Source organism: Lissotriton helveticus, chromosome 5_1 (genome assembly GCF_964261635.1).
Source record: "Lissotriton helveticus chromosome 5_1, aLisHel1.1, whole genome shotgun sequence".
NCBI classification, from domain to species: domain Eukaryota; kingdom Metazoa; phylum Chordata; class Amphibia; order Caudata; family Salamandridae; genus Lissotriton; species Lissotriton helveticus.
The window spans coordinates 2,120,705,739-2,120,729,073 of NC_136065.1; the positions used below are offsets into that span (position 1 = coordinate 2,120,705,739).

Below are 23,335 nucleotides of genomic sequence, written 5' to 3' on the forward strand. Positions count from 1 at the left end.
CTTTTGGCATGTGAAGCCAGCTGTTTTACCACAATATAACCCCTTGAATACCAGATGAAAGGACACCACACAGGTTGTTATGAAAATAAACAGTATATTTATTGATAACAAACACCTCTGAACTCTTTATGAGGTCAGAGGGCTAAGCACATAACAATCTCTTAGGAAAAATACGATAAGTTGCACAAAATTACAATGGTGCCCTAGGGGCACGACAAACCATATACTAAGTAAGTGGAATGTGAAAGTCGATAGAAGGAATGGAGCTGTCCAGAGGCTGTAGGATCGTTGGGACCACGCTACACTAACACTAAGTAAGTAATAGGAGGCCCATGGAACGCGTGTGCAGAGTGTGAACTCACACGCGAGATGCGTAACAACGTCTATGGACAGTACAGTTCAAGTTAAAGGTGAGTACGGACAATCCTGACTAGGTAGGACTAAAACGACTGTGGAACTGGACACTAGGGCAGTTAAACTACCCTTGAGCACCGAAATGCTCTCGTTACCTCACCCACGGGTGCATAGGTGCCAAAGTGTGTCGGGTTCTCGCGTTGAAGTCAACGGAGCCTGAAAGAAAAGATGCTGCAGGCGACCAGGAGGAAGGTGTCCGGTGCGATCCAAGGGTGGATCGGTGAAGAAGAGGACCTGAAAGCAGAGGGGACAATGTTCAAAGTCACTAGCCAGTGACTGGAGTGGAACCAGGAAGGAACCAGATGTCGTCGTCGCGATCAGGTGAAGAGTGGACGCTTGACTCTGCAGCCACGTGGACCAGGAGGTGTCTTCGACTACCAGGATGGAGGCACGAGCTGTCCCACGCAGGCTCTCGCTGTCAGATCCGGAATCGGCGTCAACAGGCCTTGGCAAAGGCAACCCACGCCGTGAGTGAAGAAAGCGTCTGGTGCGGACTAGGAGAGTCCGGGGTGCCCCTCTTTTGGAAGGGAGCAAGGGCCAGTCTGGAGCAACCAGACCAGCAGCAAAGATTCGAAGGTTCGTCGTCTAGGAGTCCACTAGCCAGCCGGCAAGTGACCAGACAACGCGTCGAGCAGCAAACAAGCAGAAGGGCCCCACGCAGATCTCGTGGATGCTGGAGGGCTGATCTTCGGTGCAGGGGCTGCTCGGGGCTGGGGCTTTTCAGTCCCCAAAGCACTTGGTCGAGTTTACCTCGGGAGTCGTGCTGGAAGCGAAGTGCAGGTTCGTTCAAGATGGCCAGTCCCACGTGTCTCGTCGCACCCACGGGTCTCAGCTTTGCTGCAGATGTGAGTTGAGGTCGGAGAGGTCTGGGAATCCGGGTCTCGTTGGGCTCTGAAGTCTGGATCCTCGAGGGAAGACGACAAAGTGAAGCCACTGGAGGCTTGATGGTGCCTGCAGTTGCAGGGTGGACACTCCTTGCCCACAAGGGAGATTTTCTTCAGTCTTCTGTGGAGCAGAACGTCGAAGTCCAGAGTTTCTTCTTGTAGAGTAGTTCAGGATTAATCTAACTTGGAATGGGACCAGCTCCTACCTTTATCCTGCTAAAGGGGGCTACACTACTGACTAGGTCCCTCCCCTGGGTGGGACCAGGAAGGGGGGTGGCTACACCCCCTATCCTTTGTCCGGTTTCCCGCCAGAGCTGGGGCAGGGATGCCCCAGCAACTGGTTTCAACCGGTGTATGCACAGGACACCTTGTGTGCCCCGGGCATGTCTCATTCCTTTCAGGCCTATCCTACCCAATACACAAAATCCTGTCTGGGGTGGTGCTAGCACCTCCCAAGGCAGGAAACCCTTTGTCCAAGCCTCCCTCGCTGGAAGGACTCCCAGCAGCAGGAGGTCAGACTTGTGTCTGTGGTGGCAGCATCCATTTTATGATGCCAAGGCTCGAGTTAACTTTAACCGGGGTTCTCAGTTACATACATGTCGTGTCCCTCTAGAAGGGTGGAATGCTATCTCCGTCGCCAGAATTGGCGAGGGGGTAGTATTCCAATTCGTATGACACCATACTCGACATGTTTTGATAATGTTATACCAGAGTTAGCATTTAACCGCGAGGATTATAATGCACTTAAGAGTATATGGTATAGTGTTATCATGGAACAGCTATAAGGACTTGGTTCCGCAAGCTGCAACCGGGCTCAGCTCATGCCAGAGCACCATCTCACATAATTCCAAGCACTCTGCCTTCAGGATTGATAAGGCCTTCCATAGGAGTGACTGATAGGAATATATGTGTCCATTTTAGGGTTAGATATAGGTATACTATATCTATAGCAAAGGGTGATTACACCACCTTGCCCCAGCTGTCGTGCAGCCAGTTGTGTCTATTTTAGATGGCCAGCCAGGGGTGGCATAATACATGCTTCAGCCCCTGGTAGGCCCTGGATACACCTATGCCCTGGATACCTAAGGTAAACTGTACAGGGACTGATAAGGTGGCCCAGTACCAATTGGTAAATGCACCTAAGGTACATGGTTGTTAATTTAGAGAGAGAACAGCTAGGCTGTGGGTCTGATTAGCAGGCCCACAGCCAGGGAAAGTCGTAAACCAGTGAAGCAAAAGGTAAAAATCTGTGGTGACCATAGAATTGCAGACCCCACTCTCCTCCAAGATACATGAGTGACGCAGACCCGCTAACAGTACCTTGGATGCGTCAAACCATAAGTTGAGCAAAGGAGGGGCTGCTCTGCTGTCGAAGGCGATGAGTAGATACGAAGTTGGGGCAACCCCACTCATGCATCAATGTCGATGTGCATCGGGCTGATTTTGAACTGCTTGGCTGTAGGCGATGTGCTGGTTTAAAGCTGAACAGGGTCTGGAATGCGTCGAGCCAGAAGGGTGCATCGTAGACGTCGGTGATGCGGTGTCCAAGACTCGTGCAGCAGCGGTAATGCAGAGTTGCTGTGTTGGCAAAGTCTGGATCGCGCTCGAAGTCAAAGTTGTTGCAGTCAGCAGTGGCCATGGCTTTGGTGCAACCAGCAGCAATGCGTCGATACTGGAGGGAAATGCAGCAGTTCCGAACAATGCTTTAGTGTTGATGTGTTGGTTTCTTGGGTTGCAGCATCAAACACTCATTTCCAAGGGCCCAGGACTGGATTTGGCACCACTTCGCAGAGCAGGATTTTCAGAAGTTGAGCCCCAGTGCTGGTAGCAAGATGCAGGTGAAGTCTCTGATAACCATGAGACTTCAGAAACAGAAGGCAAGTCCATCAAACCCTTGAAGAACCTTTAGAGAGGCAGGATGCAGAGAGTCAAGTCCAGTCCCCTCACTCCCAGGCAAGATGCAGCAAAGCAGGCAGCAAAGTGGCAGTGCGTCCTGGCTTGCGGCCAGAGAGGAGTGCCATGAGCTGATAGCATGGACAGACGTTCTTAGACCTTTTTAATGTCACCCTCAATCGGAGACAATCTTGACTGACCTCTAACCAGCAGGTTTTGTACACTGATGCAACAAGAAGACAGGGCTTTGGGATGCTGTTGGTCTCCTAGTGAACCATGAAATGGCCAACAACCTTGAAGGCAAGGCGACTGACAAAGAACATCACCATGCTCCAGCTCCTTTCAACAGTGTCTGCATTTCACATTTGGAGCTCAACGCTTAGGGGCATGAAAATACTGCTATGGTCTACCTACGCAGCAGTGGTGCAGTTATTAAACAGTAGAGCAGTGAAATGGCTATGGAGGATACAGTTGGTGAGAAACCCGACCCATGTACAACTATTCTCAAACATTGAAGTAAAAGTTAGACATGTAGATGCGGGGCTAACAATACAGTTGCTGATGCCCTAACTTGGTTTCAGTGGTCAAGGTTCAGCAGACCAGGATATGACACCATTACCCCAAAGATATGTGGGGCCTAACAGAGAGAGACTGGACATGCTAATAAAGAATACACTGGCTCTCAATACCAAAGTACCTTGCAATCTCCCCGCAGGTGACCAGGTTCAACAAGTTGGCGCAAGAAACCCAAAGGGAAACAGCAGTGGAGTAATTCAAAGGTTAAGCTCATGGGAAAGAAAAAAAACAGGCGTAGGTACAGGTTCACTAGGCAGCCCTAGCCTAGATATTGTGAAAATTAACCAAGGGTTTGTCCGAACCACAAACCACTACCCCAAAGAGTAAACTTATGCACAGGAAAAGTCCAGGGAACCCACAGGCCTCCATTACTTTGCTTCACTCATAAGTACAATGCATATACTAGACTGGCCACATACACCCACAACATACACTTGGGAAGAGTGCTGTAGCTACCTTCGTATCAGAGGTTGTTCTGCTGTACCGTAGAAACAATCTAGAAAGGGATTAGGTGACAAAACAAGGTACCAATTTAATTGCACATTACAGAGACACTCTCAACCAGCGTCAAATAACTAATTTGTAGTAAGGGAAAAAATTGTAATACATAATAGTGAGGGAAGATCTTTAAATGTGACCGGTTCTGTTTTTTCTGTGCCAACTCCCCTTGTGCAGCATACAGGCGCTGTACCAAGGTAAGGTTGGGATCATCCAGACTATGTTTAAAAGAACTGCCTCAGGCTTGGCACACACTGGGCTCAGGCTCTCAATGTTTCAATGATGTGTACACAAAGACTCGCATGCTAAGTTATCTGCCCCGGATATGGAGCATTTTGTATAATGTATCATTCCACAGCTTACATCCACATTGCTTGCTATCTCACAAAACCTTCTTCCACTAAACTTCAAAACCGAGCATGAAAAGTTGGCCTTTACCTGCTCACGCTTGATTCCTCTCCTTTCTTTCTTCTGTGGTCTTCTTCTTACCTTCCATCCTCCCTCATGCCTTCTATTTCTCAGTATAGCCTCCTCTCGGTCCCTTGTATGTCTACCTTAATCTCTCTTATTGTAATTCTGCAATTGGCTGACACCTCATTTTTTAGATCACAACATTTCTTTTTCAAACCCTTTCCCTGAAATCTAACATTAACTGATCTCTGCCAGCCTATCTATCTCACCCAACCATTCACCTGAAACCACATAACACTAATGAGCACATCTAGTATTCACATACTCTATTACAAAGTAAATGGAGTAAATGTATGCAGTTTTTTCTTGAGAACAGGTGACTAATTTCAATTACTCACAATAACAGCTTGATTAAACACAAACTTTGATTCCCGGAGTAGCGTGCTATTCACCATAAATCGCTTCAGCCCCTCATCAGGGGTAGTAAGCGCTATATAAGAAATGCGTTACTTATCTGTAACTGCAGTTATCCAGTATTTGTGTCTTTCATAGATTCACATGCCTGAATCATTCCCCGTCGTTGAGACGGGAGCCTCCGGTATATAAAAAAGTAATGTCCTATAGACATACATAGAAAAGAATAGGCCTAAGGATCCCACCTTAGTGGCCTATCCACGTCCTTTTGTAAAAAGGACCAAACTAGAGTAGGCCCAAGGGTCCCACCTTAGTGGCCTATCTATGTCCTTTTGTAAAAAGGACCAAAGTAAAGAAGCCAACCAATCAGCTACTACCTCCTTCTAGAACCTTCCTGTCAGGAGCCTAAGTCTCTCAGATTTTCTACTGCACGTTGTGCTAGGGAGTCTCCACCTGAGTTCTCCTCAGGATTTTCTTCAAAAAACGAATTTACCAAACTTAGTACATTATGGCTGATTCACAGAAAAAGGGTCTCTTCAGAGCCTGTTCCTCGTGTGGAAAGAAAAGGCTCCATGTAGAGGACAAGCACGAAACCTGCTTATATTGCCTCTACCCTCACCACCTACCCAAGGACTGGAAAATATGTAGGACCTTCTCAAATAAGACCCTGATAGACAGAGAAGGACGCCTGCTGCTCTGGCTGGACAGGCTGAAGAAGAGGACAGACGACCCGGTGTCAGAAGACAGTGAGAGTGTATCTGGTGCTTCACACTTTTCTTTGAAGAGGCCAAGGGTTACTTCCCCTAGCCCCTCAGACACCCCTCCTAAGAAGACTCTCAAGAAGTCCTCAGAGGGCAAAACCTCAGTGTCTGACAAGGATCTTCCTGTCCCCAACCCACTACGCCTACACCTACATCTGTACACGCACGCACCCACTCCATTGACCCGACACAAGCCGCCACCACTGGCGCTTAGTGCGGAACAAGAGCCAGTGCAAGAAATCCAATCGTCTGATGACGAGGAAGGAGACCAGGAAGAGGGCGAGGTCCGTGGAGACGAGTCTGACCCAGATGTAGATCAAGACTATATCGCTCCTTCTCCGGCCTCCCCGGAACCACAGTCCTCAGAATCACCACCCGCAGACATCGGTGGATTCCATAACCTTGTAGAGCGAGCAGCCAAACGATTCCGTATGACTATGGAATCTCAGGAAACCGAGTGCTTCCTGTACGACTTCAAGGAACCAACTAAAAAGACAACCAGGTCAATTCCCATCATTGACTTTATATGGAAGCAAGGGAAATTACTGATGCAAACACCAGCTTCAATCCCAGTAGTAGTACCCAGACGCGACAAGAAATACAAGGTGACTTCATCGGCGCCAGCATGCCTCACATGTCACCCCAAGGCAGATTCTGTGGTGACCCAGGCAGCACAGAAAAATTCACGTAGCCCAGCATTGCCTGACAAGGAAGGCAGAAAACTGGATACTATTGGCAAGCGTTTCTCCACCACGTCAGCAATGACAGTAAAGGTGGCAAATTCCATCGCACTTCTGGGCCGCTACAATCGGCAACTTTGGGCAGATATTGCACCTTACCTATCTAACCTGCCAGAGGATGTAAAAGAGGAGGCTCATTCGCTTCTCTTGGAAGGCCAGACATCTGCCTCTGAGCTCATTGACTCCGCAATGGATGTCGCCATGACCGGTTTCAGGCAACTGGCAGGTGCTGCTGTACTCAGAAGACAAGGCTGGCTCAAAGCCACCTCTTTCCGCCAGGAGATGCAAACGAAGATTCTTGATATGCCCTATGACGGCCAGCATCTCTTTGGAGAAAAGATTGATGAGGCCTTAAATACTATCAAAAAAGACACGGACACTGCCAATGTCTATAGGACATTACTTTTTTATATACCGGAGACTCCCGTCTCGACGACGGGAATGATTCAGGCATGTGAATCTATGAAAGACACCCAAATACTGGATAAATACAATTACAATTACAATTAAAGGGGATGAATAGAGGCAGCAAAGAAAAACAACAAGCACCTACCTCATAGAATTTGACAAGCTAGCAGTCATGATGGCAGCCACTGACAAAGAATGGCACTCGGCATTTGAAGTTATACTGTTTAGGATAGTCTTCAGCATAGCATTTTTTGCAGTATCTGCGCTGGTGGCACCATAAAAACAATGGAAGGAGACTACTACTTGAGGAAAGAACGTACAGATGGGGGACAGATTAGGGTTCTTACGGGTTATAATGTCAAAATGCATCAAGAAGGGGACGGGTTAACTGACCCAACTGGACTACGTGGTAGCTCATGAGGCCTCTACGTTATGCCTCCTGGAGGCCTACATGGTCCCTTGGCTATTTTTGCACACTCCTTAGCAGACTCCTGTTTGCTGTAATCATGTGCAAGGTATCAGAGTAACCCCATTACAATGAGATGCCAATTCTTTCATGATAGGCACTGAAACTTCAGCTACACAGACCAGATTGTACAAAAAGGACAGACATCATAAATGTGGGCAGACGGAAGTCAGTGTCTTTAAGGTCATATGAAAACCAATGTGCTTTATAGAGACACATTATCTTGACAGGCAAAGCAGACAGCAGACAAAAAAACGGTTCATTGGTCACTCACAAGTGGCATAAACCCATCAATGGGAGACGAATGGGCAAGGAAGGACTGGCTTCCCTTCTGCTGCCACCAAATTTATATGGATGGGCACACCAAGCATGATGGTCACAGGTGGTGCCAACGTTGAAGAAGCAGGCAAGTAACCAAACAAACAAGGCCAGATGTCAACATCCATTGGGAGTGCATCAACTTGAAACTCCTAGAAGAGGATAACTATTAGTTGATATAAAGGACTATTTGACGGAAGAAGCAAGACTGTTTTCAGTAAAGGTGTTATCGTCGGAAATCATCCACAGGTTTAATTTGAGGAGAGGAATATTGCATGGTGCTGTGAAGAAGTTCAACACGAAAGTGAATGTTACCCGCCAAAATACTACAGGAACATGGGCTTCAATATACTCAATTAATTAATTTAAAAGTCACAGATTTTTAACGAAGAAGATGGGGTTCACTTGTCTGATGCAGTTATGCAAAGTATCTCACGAAGATAAGGGGCACCCTTGAAATGGTGGGCTGCAATTAGGTCAATCCAAAGGAGCAACGTATAAGGGAAGTTATACAGGAGCACAAACACATTGGGAGTGTGGCAGAAAAGAATGAAATGCTATGAAATACTGTCCAACTGGTCACAAATAATGGCAGAGTGAGGACACCTTCAGACTCTGCAGGCCTTGGAATGCAAGATCACAGGGCCAGCTACTAAGGCAGACTTTGCACTTGCAGCCCAAGCTGACCAGAGGATGGCCACCATAAACAAGCAATCTATTTGTAAGTTAAGCCATAAATATCTGTGATGGGGGCAGTACCTTAGAAGGCCCAAGAATGGCCTCAAATTTGTGGACTTGGAAAAGAAAATAGACCAAATGGATTGGAATAACCTGAACTTGCTGAGTTTGACTCATTGATCATGAAAGTATGATATTTGTCTGCCTGAGTGTTTTAATTGTGTGTGTAGATCAATAAATCTGCGGACCGGTTACTTCAAAGCTGTCAAACTAAGGGCCTGATTATGATGTCGGTCAAAAACTAAACTGCCCGATTCCTTGTCGCATTCGGTTCCCCCTGACCGATTATTATGCTTTTGAACACTGTTCGGAAGGACTTCTATTGACTTCAATGGGAGCCTGTGTTCCAACCAACAACACAGGCTCCTATAGGGAAAATGGGTGTCTGCGGAAAACATTGCACCCTGTCGCAGGCACCCTATGGTGCCTGTCACACTGTACATGGTATACAGGGCGGTCCCCTGGGTACCCCCTTGACCCCAAACCGGAGGCCCTAAGGATGATTGGGGCGGCTGCTATGAGCACCCAAAGTCAGTTTCTGACAGCCTTTTCGTGTCGGACAGAACGAGTCGGAAAGGCTGCTGGAATCCTACATCGTAATCGGTCGGTCGAAAACGCTGTCCGTAGAGCTGTATGAATCAGCTCTGACTGACTCAGATTCTCCAAATGCCGTTCAGAACCGATTCGGAATGAAGGAACGGTTCCCCTTTCGTCCGCGAGTATCGAAATCAGTCAGGAACAATTCCAACTGACCGATTACGTTGGGTTCCGACACGGTCTAGGGGAATCTGACTGTCGGTCGGAAAGCCCTGGAAAGGCCCTGATTTGTTTTGTCTTGTTAAAAGGGAGCTTCATGGCCAGAGTGGCCTGACTGCATGGGCCATATTTTAGAGTGGATAACAGGAGGGGAAACGTAATTGGAAACTAAAGAGGGCAAAAAAGGGACCTGTGACAGAAGGGCGAAGGGCCCATTTGACCAGGAATGGGACACTTAATGGCGGGGGATTGAGCAGGAGAGCATATAAGGCAGCAGGAAATAGAACATCTGTCTTGTGCTGGAAATGGACAGAAGATGCACTCAAAAGACAGCAGTTGAATGGGAAAGTGGTTAAGTGCTGTGTGTGAACAGCATGAGAGAACTTGCAATCCTGCGGAGAATGAGAAGATCGGTCAAATGCAGAGGACGGGCTGCAGGATGGCACACTAGGCAGCATGGAAGGGCACAATCTAATGGGGTGGAGCACAAAGGTATGCTAAAGGGAGCTCAAGAGTGGACAATCATGCATGTGCTTAGAGGACATGTAAGGAAGCACGCTGGTGGAAATCAAATAGGTGTGTAAACATAGGGGACACATAAGGCATCATGGGTAAAGAAGATGTGACGCGTGTTAATATGGGTCAACGATGGGTGCACAGCAATGTGGGAGTAAGACTGAGGAGTCATTGTGCAGTGAAAAGAAAAAGAAGTTGTTTTCACTGAATGTGTATATCGGTATGAGAAAGTCAGCAGAGTGAAGAAAACGTGGATGCGGTGCAAGGTGGTCTGCTGAAAGTGTGATCACTTCCAGGACCGGATATTGGTTGTTATGTGCCAAGCTGATCAACACTGCGGGTCTACCCTCTAAAGGATCAAAACACTTTCCTCAGACAAACTAAAAGAACAAACTCTTAGATGTAGGAGTACACCAAAGCTCTCCTGTCAAAACCACTCTCCTAAATAGCTAATTATAAGTTGGGAAGAGCTTGGTGGCAAGTGAGATATGGGCCAAAACATTTCTGTTATAGTTTGGGAGAGGTTTGGATTGAACGTAAGATTCCAGGACAATGATTGTACATCATTTAAACACTGTGACGTGTGCAACAGTCTCATAGCTAGGATCAGGTGACCGCCTCAAATCAACAAGCATTTGCAATGCAATAGGTCTCGCATTAGGAAAGTTTGAGCTATTGGTATTGTAAATGACATTTTTTTTATTTATGTGTTGGTTTTGAAAATAGCTAAATTAATAGCTTTGTCATTTACAATGCCAATAGTTTTAGCTTTCACAAATGTGACACCTTTAGTTTTTGTAATGCAATATGTGTTGTATTTTCACGAAAATCCAAGAACAGAAGTGAAATATTAAAAAAATGTTGTGACATTTATAAGACAGACGTCATTGTTGTTCGAGTACTTTACGCTGGTGTTTGGATTCCTGTAAATCCCCAGTGTTGCAGGGTGCTGGTAAAATGCATGCGCTTAATGTCCCGTGACAAAATATGTGTACGTAGTGTTTGTGCTGGTAGGGGCTAAGCGAGTTGTTAGTTATCTTCCCTAGTACCGCCTAAACTTTCCTTTTAGAGCAGCCAAAAAAGCTGCATTTCAGATATTCTAAAATAATTGTTGCAAAATAAGCATAGTGTTTGGAACTAGCTACGTGTAGGAAGACCATTACAAGATGAGAAACGAACTCATTGGGGAATCGATCGTGGCAAACCGTAGTCCGTCACATAGCGCTTACGCAACCGGAGGGCGGCATGTTAGTAGGCGTGACCTTAAGCTGCGCACGCGCACTGCTTCGCAACGTTCTCGTCTGTCGTTCTTTGTCCCGGGCGCTATCTTGCGCAGGGTGATCGGCCTCTGATTGGGTTCTGGGGTTCTGAAGTCCGGTTGTGGAGCCAGAGCGGGAAGGAAACCGGGAGCGGTGAGAGCGAGCGGGGGGGGGGGGGGGGGGGCTTGTATGGCGGTGGCGGACGCAACCGGAGGACGGCATGTTAGTAGGCGTGACCTTTAGCTGCGCACGCGCACTGCTTCGCAACGTTCTCGTCTGTCGTCCTTTGTCCCGGCCGCTATCTTGTGCAGGGTGATCGGCCTCTGATTGGGTTCTGGAGTCCGGTTGTGGAGCCAGAGCGGGAAGGAAACCGGGAGCGGTGAGAGTGAGCGGGGGGGGGGGCGGGGGGCTTGTATGGCGGTGGTCTCTGTATGTGTGTGTGCGTGCAGGTGCGCTCCTGTGTGTGTGCGGCGGGGGGGGGGGGGGGGGGCGGTGAGTCAGGGGAAGTAGGGGGGGTGCGCGCGTGTGTGTGTGCCTTCCTGCTTGCGTGTGCATGTGTGTATGTCTGTGTTCAGGGAATCTGTGGCAGGGGATGTGCACGGCGCTGGGCGTGCGCGTTCGCGCACCCAAATCCAAGCTCGTAACACCCTTTTGTCCCTCATTCCCCCGAGTCAGGTAACTAAAAGGCTCCCAGCTGGACGCATCCTTCGGATGCAGTACCAGCGAGCCCTAATAAAGGATTATTTTTCTTCCGTGTATGAGTGAAATGCAGGTTATATGCAGGGCCGTCTAAACATCACTGTAGGCCCCTGAGCAAAGCAGTGCACTGGGCCCTGCGTACAAAATCACTCACAGGAATACAAATGTTTCATGGAAATTCTGTGTTAAATTCTTGTCTGAATGGGGCCCCTATGCTCGTGGGGCCCCGGGCAGCTGCCCAGCGTGCCCATGCGTTAAGACGGCGCTGGTTGTATGGGTCTAACAGTTATCTTTGTTCTACGTTTTTTCGTGACGTCATGCCCCGTGTTTCAGTCTGCTGCCGCAGGGCTTCCCAACTGGGGAACGAATGCGTCTTAACTGCCTGTTCTCTGAGGTAAGCAAGTCGTTCTGCTAATCAATCACATTATCGATTGATCAGTGCTGTTTGCAAGGCTGCGTTAGAGCTTCAACACGAATTCAGTATAGTTATTTTCACAGAAGTCATATTTTTGTGAGCTCAGTAGGCTTTCCAATGGTGGCTTCAAGAGCGTGCTTAATACTTACTTACATTACCACATTTAGCGGAAGTACAAAAAAAAGTGATTGATGTGTATGTTGGAGCCATCAGGAATGCCTCTGGCTAACATTCCATTCCATGTTCTTGCTCGTCTTTTCAGCACAGCAGGGGGCATACCATATGCAAACTCGTCTTCACCCAGGCAAAAGACTAATTTCTGTTAGCGCATATACAAGCTAAAAAACAATGCAATGGCATGTCACCCAAGATGGGCCCTGTGGTTAAGAAAGGTTTGCTCAAGAATTTAACATCCATCAATTGTTGCCCTCCATCCTTGACAATTCTGGACCCCTCAGGCATGTCATGTACAGAGAACTCTCGCGTGCTTAGGAAAGCTGAGAAGAACCGATATGAGTTCATATACTGAGGCAGGGCTGCATAGCTGCCAAGGTTTCAAATTGCTATGTGTGACATTTTCATAATTTCAATGTAATTATGAGTGACATTTTAACGACTAAGAGTGACACATTCTTGCGCGCAAAATAAAGCCACAATCCAAGGTGATCAAGTCTGGGCTAAGTCTAACTTTTATCCATATAGGAAATCTGGTAGCCTGTAAGTGGTATGTACATGGGACCTCTCAGCTCTTTGGGTGTGAACATCATAATATAAGGGCGGACGTCAGTGAAAGACAGTCATTCTGTTGTCTGGGGGAGGTGGGGGGCCAGGAGCATGAGAACCATGTTAAAGGTATGCTCTTGCTTGACTATCCTGTGGTGCCCCACAACAAAATCAAAATCATTCAGGATCCTGCACCCTGCCTGGTTCGATAGGGGCAGGCACCTAGAAAGAACGTCAGCAACACATGCAGCGCACTAAGCAACCAGACACAGAGGTACAAGGTGTGTAGAGTAGTACTATAAGGTACATTATAGGACGATGTCTAGGGTTAAATCAAATATAGGGTTAGTGATACTGCACATATTACAGTCTGTTCAATGCTTAGTGTAAAGATTTATAGTTCACGTGTGGTGGATGGGTTTTCAGTGAAGATGATTAAAAATATATGTTACTGAAGAGTCAGTTGTAGATTGTCCACCTTGGTGCGTAAAGTAGTGGTAATTAAAACATCGGTTTGGAGCCTCTTTGTGACTGATTTTTAGAAAATTGCCGTCTGAGTAACGGTCTCCTGGAATGACGAGGACCCTTTGCACAGTGCTGCTTCTTCAGAAGACACACGGCCGAAAATGCCACCTGACATGTGTTTTTCCTCCGCACTTAACTTTCCATTTGGAGTGCTTTGACCCTAGTGTCCGAGGTGCTAGTTGTACATAAAGACACTACGTGGCTAAAGTAAACCCAAAAATAAGGACGAAAACACGCACAAGCACTGAATTTGGACCTACACGAACAGCATCCACTCGTGTAGATATGGGGTGGAGAAAAACATTGCATGGTAGTTCATAACAGAATAGTTTAGGTCCCTAGTATGACGTAATAAGCCACCGGGGTTCCAGCGCGAGACAGTTATTGTCAAGCAATTGGTGTGCCTTTTGCTGTCCCGATTTCGCCACAGGCCTCAGAGGACTTTACACAAGTTACAACAACCTAAACACTCCCTGCCCTTCTCCTCCCCTCAGCCAGCGTCTCCTGATGGTTAGAGTGGCAGTCACTGACTCTCTCTACTGTACCGTCCCCAGTGTCCGCTCACCTCTCTGCTGGCCTCTGTACCCAGTGCTGCTGGGAAACGCGGTGGCAGGTGCGGCGCCGGCACCCCTAGTAGTTTGCCATCATCATGCTGCACGAGTAGCCGGGTAGTGAGATGGGGTAATTTCAATCTTTGCGGCCAGCAGTGAGAGGGCCTGAAGCGGCCAGGTGCAGAAGCGGCCCAACCCCACAGGGCCCAGTCCTGCTCATGTCAGCTCTGCCTGTTCCGATCCGATACCGTCTGTCCGCCAGCGCACCCTACCTTCCCAGCCCCACAGGCACTGCAGCTAGAGGCACACAGCTAAGCTCTCAGCTGCTTAATTTATAATTCAGAATCAACACCCAACAATCAGTACTAAACTTGCTGACTCGAGAGCAGCACTTCCGGGCATTGATTAGGCAAGCCTCAGACTGAGTGAGACACTACAGCAGGCGCTGTAATTATTTCAAAAAGCGTTGGGCGGCTAATCGCTTGACTACACAGCCGAGTCCTGTCCAGTCTCTTACTGTGTGTGTCTTTGACCGACATCAGAACTTTACTTCAGCTGTGTAAAACAGCAGGGCAGGCTAAGTGAGGAAGACCACGCCGCTGGTCACAAACAGCACTGGAAGAAGCAAACCGTAGTCCGTCACATAGCGCTTACGCAACCGGAGGGCGGCATGTTAGTAGGCGTGACCTTTAGCTGCGCACGCGCACTGCTTCGCAACGTTCTCGTCTGTCGTCCTTTGTCCCGGCCGCTATCTTGCGCAGGGTGATCGGCCTCTGATTGGGTTATGGAGTCCGGTTGTGGAGCCAGAGCGGGAAGGAAACCGGGAGCGGTGAGAGCGAGCGGGGGGGTGGTGGTGGGGGGGGCTTGTATGGCGGTGGTCTCTGTATGTGTGTGTGCGTGCGTGCAGGTGCGCTCCTGTGTGTGTGCGGCGGCGGGGGAGGGGGGGTGCCGGTGAGTCGGGGAAAGTAGGAGGGGTGCGCGCGTGTGTGCCTTCCTGCCTGCATGTGCATGTGTGTATGTCTGTGTTCAGGGAATCTGTGGCAGGGGACGTGCACGGCGCCGGGCTGGGCGTGCGCGTTCGCGCACCCAAATCCAGGCTCGTAACACCTTTTTGTCCGTCATTCCCCCCAGACTGATCACTAAAGTTCTCGAGACTGGACGCATCCTACGGATGCTCTCCAGCTCGACCTAAAAAGGAGTTTCTCATACTGAAGACCAGATGCCACTCCTGAACTCTCCCATGAAGGGCCAGAAAACTGCTCTTACGGTACAATAATTCCTCACATTTAGCGGCACAAGTTATGCAATATGGTAAAGACAGAATTTTTAATGTCACACTTCATACAGTTTAAGCTAAAAAAAGGATGACTCCAATATTAACAATCACAAGACAGAAGCACTCCTATCTCACAGTTAAGAGAAGAGATATCCAAACTCACAACCCTGACAGAAGCTTTCCATGTTCAGAACAGAACCTCAAGCTTGAGGATGCCAAGTTCATACTGGAAGAAGGATGGTTCCAATCTCACATTCAGAAGAGGGTGGCTCCAATTTCATACTTCGAGAAGGTGGATTCCAACCTCACACATTCAGGAGAGAAAGGCTGAACTCTCAGAATATTTACAGGCCTAAATTGCGCTTTCTCCGTTCCAGTCTCATGACCAACATTACACTCAGGAGAAGAAACTGAACTCTCAGAATCTTTATAGGCGTAGATTGTGATCTGCCAAATAGGTTATTTCCAATAAGCTAAGTGCTCCCAGTTAAATTAATCTGAGCATGTCAACAAGTTTTCTGTCCTTTGATTCTTTTAAAAACCCAGTTACGTTTTGGAGTTGTCCTGGTTTGTTTCACCTATCCCAACTGCACCAAAGTACCAGAGTAGAATGAAAGCTAAAGTGAAGCCCAGAACTGGAAAACAGGTGTCACAAGTGAAACGGAATCTCTTGCCAACCAGAAGCATGGCCCCCTAGGGCTGAATCATCAGCACTCAGCAGAGAAGGAAGCCAACTTACCCATGAAGAGGTTCAGGAGCACCTCCTGCCCAGCCAGCGTGCTGCTCCTCCACAGGCAGATGATGACACCCCCCAGCCAGGGGATTCCGTGCCCAGTGACCCCGAGGAGTTTGACCATAGAGCGGGCACTGCCCCAAGATGAAGCACTGCTGGCGCACACCCCTATCCTCTTGGACATGCAGATGTCGATGGCCAACATGGAGTTCAAGGCGATGCCCTTGAAGGAAGGGTTCAGTTGTATGCAGTCCTCCTCGGGCAGCTGCTGGGACTGCCGGCGGTCTTTGCTGGTGCCCTCATTGGGCGATGCGAACTGAGAAAACTGCGCGCTCTGCTTCCTGCTCGAACCCCGGTTCTCTGGGTTCCCTCGCAAGGGCTGGTTCAAAGACATAAACTCTGGTCTGTTCAGGACATTGTTCCGGTCCCTGGCTCGAGATCTGCTCTGAGGGGCAGGCATGGCAAGCTGTGCCGTCCCAAACCTGCTGCGTTAAAAAAATAATAACAGAGAAATGCTATATCTATTTTCTTTAAAGTATTTCCTTTACAGTTAAACAAGCGACGCTGAAATATATTTCTTTTTGAGCCTTCATATATCTGGAATGCCTGCTGCAGCCCCAGCTCCTGCTGCTTGCAACAGACTCGAGCAGATAAATATAGAGTGAAAGGTATGTCCATGCTGTTTACGTTCCTCTCCCACCAAGCTTGAGGAAACTGTGGCTGGCCCCGCCGTCAACCAATCAGGCTCTGACAGGACTGCCACATAGCCAATGGTCACCGCGCAAAGGTAGAGCCGTGCAGGATGAGGAGGTTTGGTGGGCTCGGCTCTGGGTTATTTAAACCTCGTCTCTGGCTCAGTCCCGATGGGCATGAGTGACGGATGACGGGGATTGTAGTTTCAAAGCAGGCCTCCTTCCCGTCCCTCTTAATCCCGTCCCCTGCAGCTGCTGCCGGCCCCCTTCTGGGATCTAAATCAAGTGTCGTGTGTCCCAAGACAGCGAGGAGGGCCGGTTGAGTGAGGTCAGCACACAGCCGCTCCCGACTCTGGTTACATCACATGTGCCAACTGCAGCTCTTTTGGAAGGACCGTTCTCACTCGAGCGCCCACCCCCTTCGCCAACAACATGCAGAGCAGACCATAACCGGGGGCCAGTCCTGTGCAGACCCCCGCCCTTACTAGCAGGCGTGCCATTTCACGGTAGAATCTGCATGGGAATACAAGTTCCACAGCTGTCAAATGGGCAATTACGCGTGCAATTCTTTTAACCAGGTCCAGTCTTTTAACCGGCGTCACTGTGCAACACGTCATTTTGAATTTAATGTAACTAGTTGGGATTTTAACCTAATATTATTAGACTTATTATGTAAAAAGCCATAATTGTTAAAGGCGTCCTACATAACACGGGTCTACTTGGCAGCAGTGCAGGCTGCAGAGCAGTAGCGGAGCACGAGTACAAGAATCAGGAATACATATACTGCACTGTGCAGTATTCCTGATTCTTGCCCTCGTTCTGCACTACTGCTCTGGATCTGCAGTCCCGACCAAAGGCTGGTCCAGTGCCAGGTGTAGCATGTGCCAGTTCATGTTTTCCCTTGCGGTGCTGCACGGTTATTGTAATACTATCACAACCCTCACTTTTGATTCTGTCCACAGTGCATGGCTTTTCTTGTAATGCTGAGAAAAACATATTGTTCCAAAAGCGAGGCTTAGTTTGTGGCTCTGTTCTCAGTGCAAGGTTTTAATCTGGTTATATTTCCAGTTCATGTCTGCAATTTTGGGTCTGGCCCCAGTGCATAGCTGTTCTTGAAACACAGGCTTCAGTGCAAGCCTTCAGCTGTGGTTCTGCCTTGGCTTGTGTATCTTTTTACCTAGTACTATTTCCAATGCACGCCTTCACTTAAGATGGCGTCTCCAAAGTATAGATTATTTGTATTCGGTCTCCCGTGTTAATCTCCTACTGTGCACATCTTTACCTGCAGCCCTGCTAATGCATAACTTCACTTGTGGGTCTGCTCTTAATGCATGGCTCTACTTGCAGTACTATCTTTAGTGCACACCTGAACATGTGGGTCTGTCCTCAAAACATGGCTTTTCATGAAGGCCTTTTCTTGTCATACTGTCTCAGGGCGTGCATTCTCTTCTGCTTCAAGTAAAAGCAGCACTGCGAGAAGCCATGTACTGGCGATGGAACCACAAGTGAAGGGTTGCCCTGGAGACAGTTCTACATGGTAAGCCAAACACTGGGGACCAGATTAGTGACACAATATCCTTGACAAAACTAATGTGCCAAAATTATTCATCACCACAATATCGTGTTCTTATAATGGAAATGACAAAAATATTGAAAAAAAACACCTGGAGGTGCGCACATTTAGTTGGGCCGAATGGGATGAAACTCAGTCCCATTATGGTTAATGCGGTTATGGGCAAGCACCCCCAGGATAAGGATGAGATGCCTTTCTGGCTTGCCGAGAAATTTGTCCAACTGGAGGCAGTATTTCCTTTACCACTTCTGTGGAGAAACACAGTATCCTTACCATAAGTTTGCAGAAAGACTTAGTGTCAGAAGTGACTGACTGTACCACATGGGGTATGATTTTTTCGGTGGTCTACACAAGGTGCTTCGGCACACCGTCTATGACTGTCCTACCCTCCGTCATTAAGCACGTTCAGGATGAGCATGAGCCAGAGGTGGCTGTTGAGTTGGGAATGAGACTCGTGGGAGTGTTTGACGTAGTTTCCGATCTCGTCCTTGCTAATGTTAAGGGAGATGCGGTAAGCTTTCAGGTGTCTAATGCTTAGCGCGATATCCCCGACGCAGAGAAGCCCCATCAGTTACCGAAAATTATTACGGCGGCTTATAAGACCATTGGCAGTAATAGTTTGGGTGTTAAGCCTTTTGCTAAAAAACAAACGCGAAAATATTTCTATAGAGGGTGAGCAACCCAATGAACCCTTGCGGGCTTGGGCCAGGAATATGTTCAAAAGTAGTGTGCCGGCAAGGGATTTTATTTAAGAATTTTTGATCATGAGCCAACGTAGGAAATGAAACAATTAATTACCCACACAAATGTAAATTGAAGGGTGAATATGAATTGGTGTTTTAAGAACAAAAACTATATTGTTACCACACTAACAATATGTATAAATTCAATCAATAAATGCAAAGAAATACAAAAAAATACAAAGAACCAGGGTTTTGAATCAAAAGAATTATTATTTTCTTTACTATGAATAAAAAGGGTACTTGAAAATGCATTGGGGACAAACGAGAAGCATACTATATACTCCTACTGTAAATCTCCAAGAATAAGTCAAAACTGCAAAACAATGTTTGTACAATGATTTCAAATCAGCAGAATAAATGAAAATCAAAGAAGATAGATAAAAATCCGGCAGAATTAGACTTTGATTCAAAACCCTGGTTCTTTGTATTTTTTTGTATTTCTTTGCATTTATTGATAGAATTTACACATATTGTTAGTGTGGTAACAATATAGTTTTTGTTCTTAAAACACCAATTCATATTCAGCCTTCAATTTACATTTGTGTGGGTAATTAATTGTTTCATTTCCTACGTTGGCTCATGATCAAAAATTCTTAAATAAAATCCCTTGCCGGCACACTACTTTTGAACAAAAAACAAACACAGCAGCAAACTCAGTCAGCGAATTCTGATAAAGATGAACGCCAGAAAGTTCAGAAACAAAATTAGAGTAAGAATAAAAAACTGGGGAAACAGCAACAGAAACAGGGGTCCCATCCTGCTTCGCCAATACCTGCACCTACTGAGCGTACATATGTGTTGCGCGACCGCACTACGATTAATCATCCCGAATAATTCAGGCCAACAATCTGACCTGGAAAAAATTACACGACTTAAGAAAAAACAAATTCAAACGGCTCTTCACGGTGAAGTCCTATTTAAACATTTAAAAGCAGGCACAATCCCAGTTGGACTCCAAGTCAAAAATGTTCCAGTAATTTTTACAGATGAACCAGAATACTTGGATGGGTTCAGCCACATAGGTACAAAATGCTCCAGGGACTGGATGTTCCATTCAATAAAAACGGCTGAAAGATTAAGTTAAAAGGAGCTAGAACTTATCAAAGAACTGGAGGAGGCATTGCTGAACAATACAGCAGTTGAGAATGCCCGAACACTGTTAACGAACTTAGAAAAGGAAAACGAGATCTTCAAAAAAAACACAGAAGACATCAAAAAACAAAAACTACAAAGGGATATCTTCAGCTTTTCAGAAAGAAAGTGCTATCCGTACTTGGAAAAGGACTGTTATAAACAACCTCAAAATACTGGCGTATTAAGAACCTACGGAGGATGAAGTAGGAGACAATTTCTTACCTTCCCTGACGCATCATCAACATCAGAAAGTTCTAGTGATACATAACCCTCCACAAGCAATAACAGCAATCAATCACGCCAATTTTACCAACCGGTCCCTTTTTTAGACAGAGGACGAGGGAGACTCAGGGGTCGTCCACAAGGAAATCGTTGGTTCAACCGTCAATCCAATCAATATCAAGGGGAAATAACGACAAGGAGGAACGTCTACCGTTGGTGAGAAAAAACAAGATCACAGGTTATCTCCCAGCGAAATTAGAGTTTTAGAAAAAGGCCTTTCGTTTATCTCTACGGTGAAACCTGACTTGAGTCAGACGAAACTTGAAATCATACAACTTTTCAGAAAAATGCGTCTAAAACGTTACTTCCAAGAAAACGAAAATACGTTTATACGTAATTTCTCAGGCGTGAAGAACCCCTCAACGTTTTTTCCAAATAACACAAACATGCCTGTGGAACTTCTATCATTCGAAAAAAATGTATTGCGGGACCTTGACATTCTGGACAACAACAAAAAATTTCACAAAATGGAATCTGCCTATGCAAGAAAAAAAAAGCTTTAGATCAACTTGCTGAAAACAAAAACCTGATATTTAAGCCCGCAGAGAAGGGCGGAGGCATAGTCCTTTCACCCTGTGAAAAATATGAAGCAGAGGTATCAAGACAGCTGTCAGATGCAAGATATTACCGCAAAACAAATTAAGACTGGCATAGAAGTATAACAAGCACTGGCGTTGGTTGCCAATAGGTCTCGCAGTAGGAAAGTTGGAGCTATTACAATTGCAAATAACAATGCCTTTTATTTTTGTTTTCATTTTAATAACTGTTGGACTTTGGCCCTTAGGGCAGGTTCACCCCTAGACTTTTTGCTTGAAATGGTGACCTGGAGATGGTGATTTTGGGATTCTGCGCACTTTCACTGTGTCCCAGTGGAAAGTGCGTGCGCACTCTGAGTGCATGTGCTGAGCTAGGCCTGCCCGCCCATAGGAATGCATGGGGAATGTATGTGTCCCTGGTAGTTCTTGATGCGTGGGGTGTACAGGCTTGAGTCTGGTATGTGTGAACTCGTGAGAGTGAATGCTGCGAGATGGTGTATGCAGCATGTATGTGTCTAGTAGCGAAGCGCCATTTCTAGACATGGCTGTACGTGTGCTGTGAGGGTGCTGGCGTGTGATTGGCTGGAGCTGGCTGGCATGCCAGGCTCCAGGAAGTCTGGATGGGTCTGCCCGGTGGTGAGTGGGAGATTAGCATGAGTGATGTGTGGGAGGAGTGTACCTGTGTCCTGGATGGGCTGGGTTTTCCCCACACAATGCTGGCTCCGCCCCCCTGTGGTGTGTCTAATGACCCAAGCCCTGCCAGTGAATAGAGAGGGTGGTTGAGGTAAACAGAGTACTCAAGAACCAGCTGCGACTGGTTCCGCCCCCACTCTGCACCCTTGAACAAAGGAATGCACTGTATAAAAATGGGGCTGTGTCCCCACTGAAGTTGTTCTCTTCCAGGATCCTGAGGGGGCTGTTGCTGCTGCTGGGCCAGAGGACCGCCACTTGGGGTGTCTCCCTGCCTGGAGACCCAGTGTGCTGGCTCTGGGCCCAGCCTTGCCCCTTGCCCCTTGAAAGGACTTTTGCTGGACTTTGAGCTGTCCTCTAGCGCTGGGAGCGCTGGAATTGCCTCTTAGCGCTTGGAAGCGCTTGCAGATTCCTCCTAGCGCCTGGGAGGGCTTTTGTTCTGCTATATCGCTTTGGAGCGCTTTCTTGTGGCTTGTAGCGCTGGGGAGCGCTTTATTTGCGGCCCTAGCCCTTAGAAGCGCTTTATTTATCGGCTAAGCGCTGGGAGCGCTGTCATTGCCCTTCCGCGGCTGCCCACGCCGCTTTTGCTGATTTCAGAGTCCCCTGGCAGGTGCCCACCCTGCCCGGGACATTGCCGCTGTTTCCGAATTAGAATTTACCTCGAGGGAGGCCACCCCTCGGTAAATTCATCCCCCGCCTGCAGTGCCTGAGCCGGGCCGCCGCGCTGCCCGCGACGACCCGGAAGTGGTTGTCCGGCCGGCCAATCGGTGCGCGGCCGACCGGAAGTCCCGCCCACCGCAGCCGAGAGGACAGAGGAAGCCGGAAGCTGCCGGGAGCCGACCCCGGGATCCGGTGAGTGAGGAGGGAGAGCGGCGCCTGCCTTCCCAGCCCAAGAGCCGCCGCAGCACGACCGGGCCCAGAGTGGAGCTCCCCGGTGTGGGAGAAGAGTCCAGCACTCCAGGAAGAAGTCGCCCGGTAAGTGGAGCCGGGCCTGGGGGGACTCCGTCGGTACAGACGAAGGGAGGAGGGCGTCGGGGCACATTGCCGGTGCCCGCCCCTCCCCCCTGTGCCATCCGGGTTGCAGGAACCTACCTGGGGGCATTGTGGGTATCTCGAGCCCGTCAAGGCTCCAACGTGAGTGCCGCCATTGTGGGAGAGCCCTGAGAGGCTCCCGGGGCCTGTTAGTGATCTCGAGCCCCCAGAGGGGGGACTCCAACGACGGGCTGCCTTGTTCTTTAGAGCCTGCGAGGCTCGGGCGCAATTTGGCATAATTCGAGCGCAGAGAGGCTCCTGAGTGCCCACATTGTGTTTCAGAGGCCAGAGAGGCTCAGAGGAGGCATTTGGTAGCGTGAAGAGCCCAGCGAGGCTCAAGGGGAAACAAGTGCTTTGTGCAGAGCCTGAGAGGCTCCAACGTTGTCCCCCCCTAGCCTCGCTTCCCAGCTGCCCAGCACTTTGTGGGCAGCTGCCACGTTTAGGCCCTGACATTGGGACACAGGGACTGCCACAGGTGGTGGCGAATGTGGATTTTGCGCTATTGTGTTGCTGTTCCTTGCACCTCTGAATGTATTGTTATGCGTCATGTGCCTTTTACACCTCTGAATGAATGTTATGCATTGCATCATGTGTTTTCCTCTTACACCCCTACAGGTATTGTGATACATAGGTGGTTGTTTTCTCCCTAGTACAGGTGGTGCTAGTGAGATCCTGGTTA

The 23,335-nt window shown here is 48.1% G+C and overlaps 1 protein-coding gene across 3 annotated transcripts in view; it reads right to left on the reverse strand.

Annotated features, from left to right (window-relative positions):
- Positions 1-23,335, reverse strand: part of PLPP7 (phospholipid phosphatase 7 (inactive)) — a 292,964-nt gene that overhangs the window by 92,426 nt on the left and 177,203 nt on the right. The window contains exon 1 of one of the 3 annotated variants that reach the window (XM_078646206.1): positions 15,981-16,676. The exons of the other annotated variants lie outside the window; for them this stretch is intronic. Coding sequence (XP_078502332.1) covers positions 15,981-16,434 — 454 coding nt within the window. The 5' untranslated portion in view covers positions 16,435-16,676. Of the gene's footprint in view, positions 1-15,980; positions 16,677-23,335 lie in introns of those variants that run through there. 3 annotated transcript variants of the gene reach the window in all.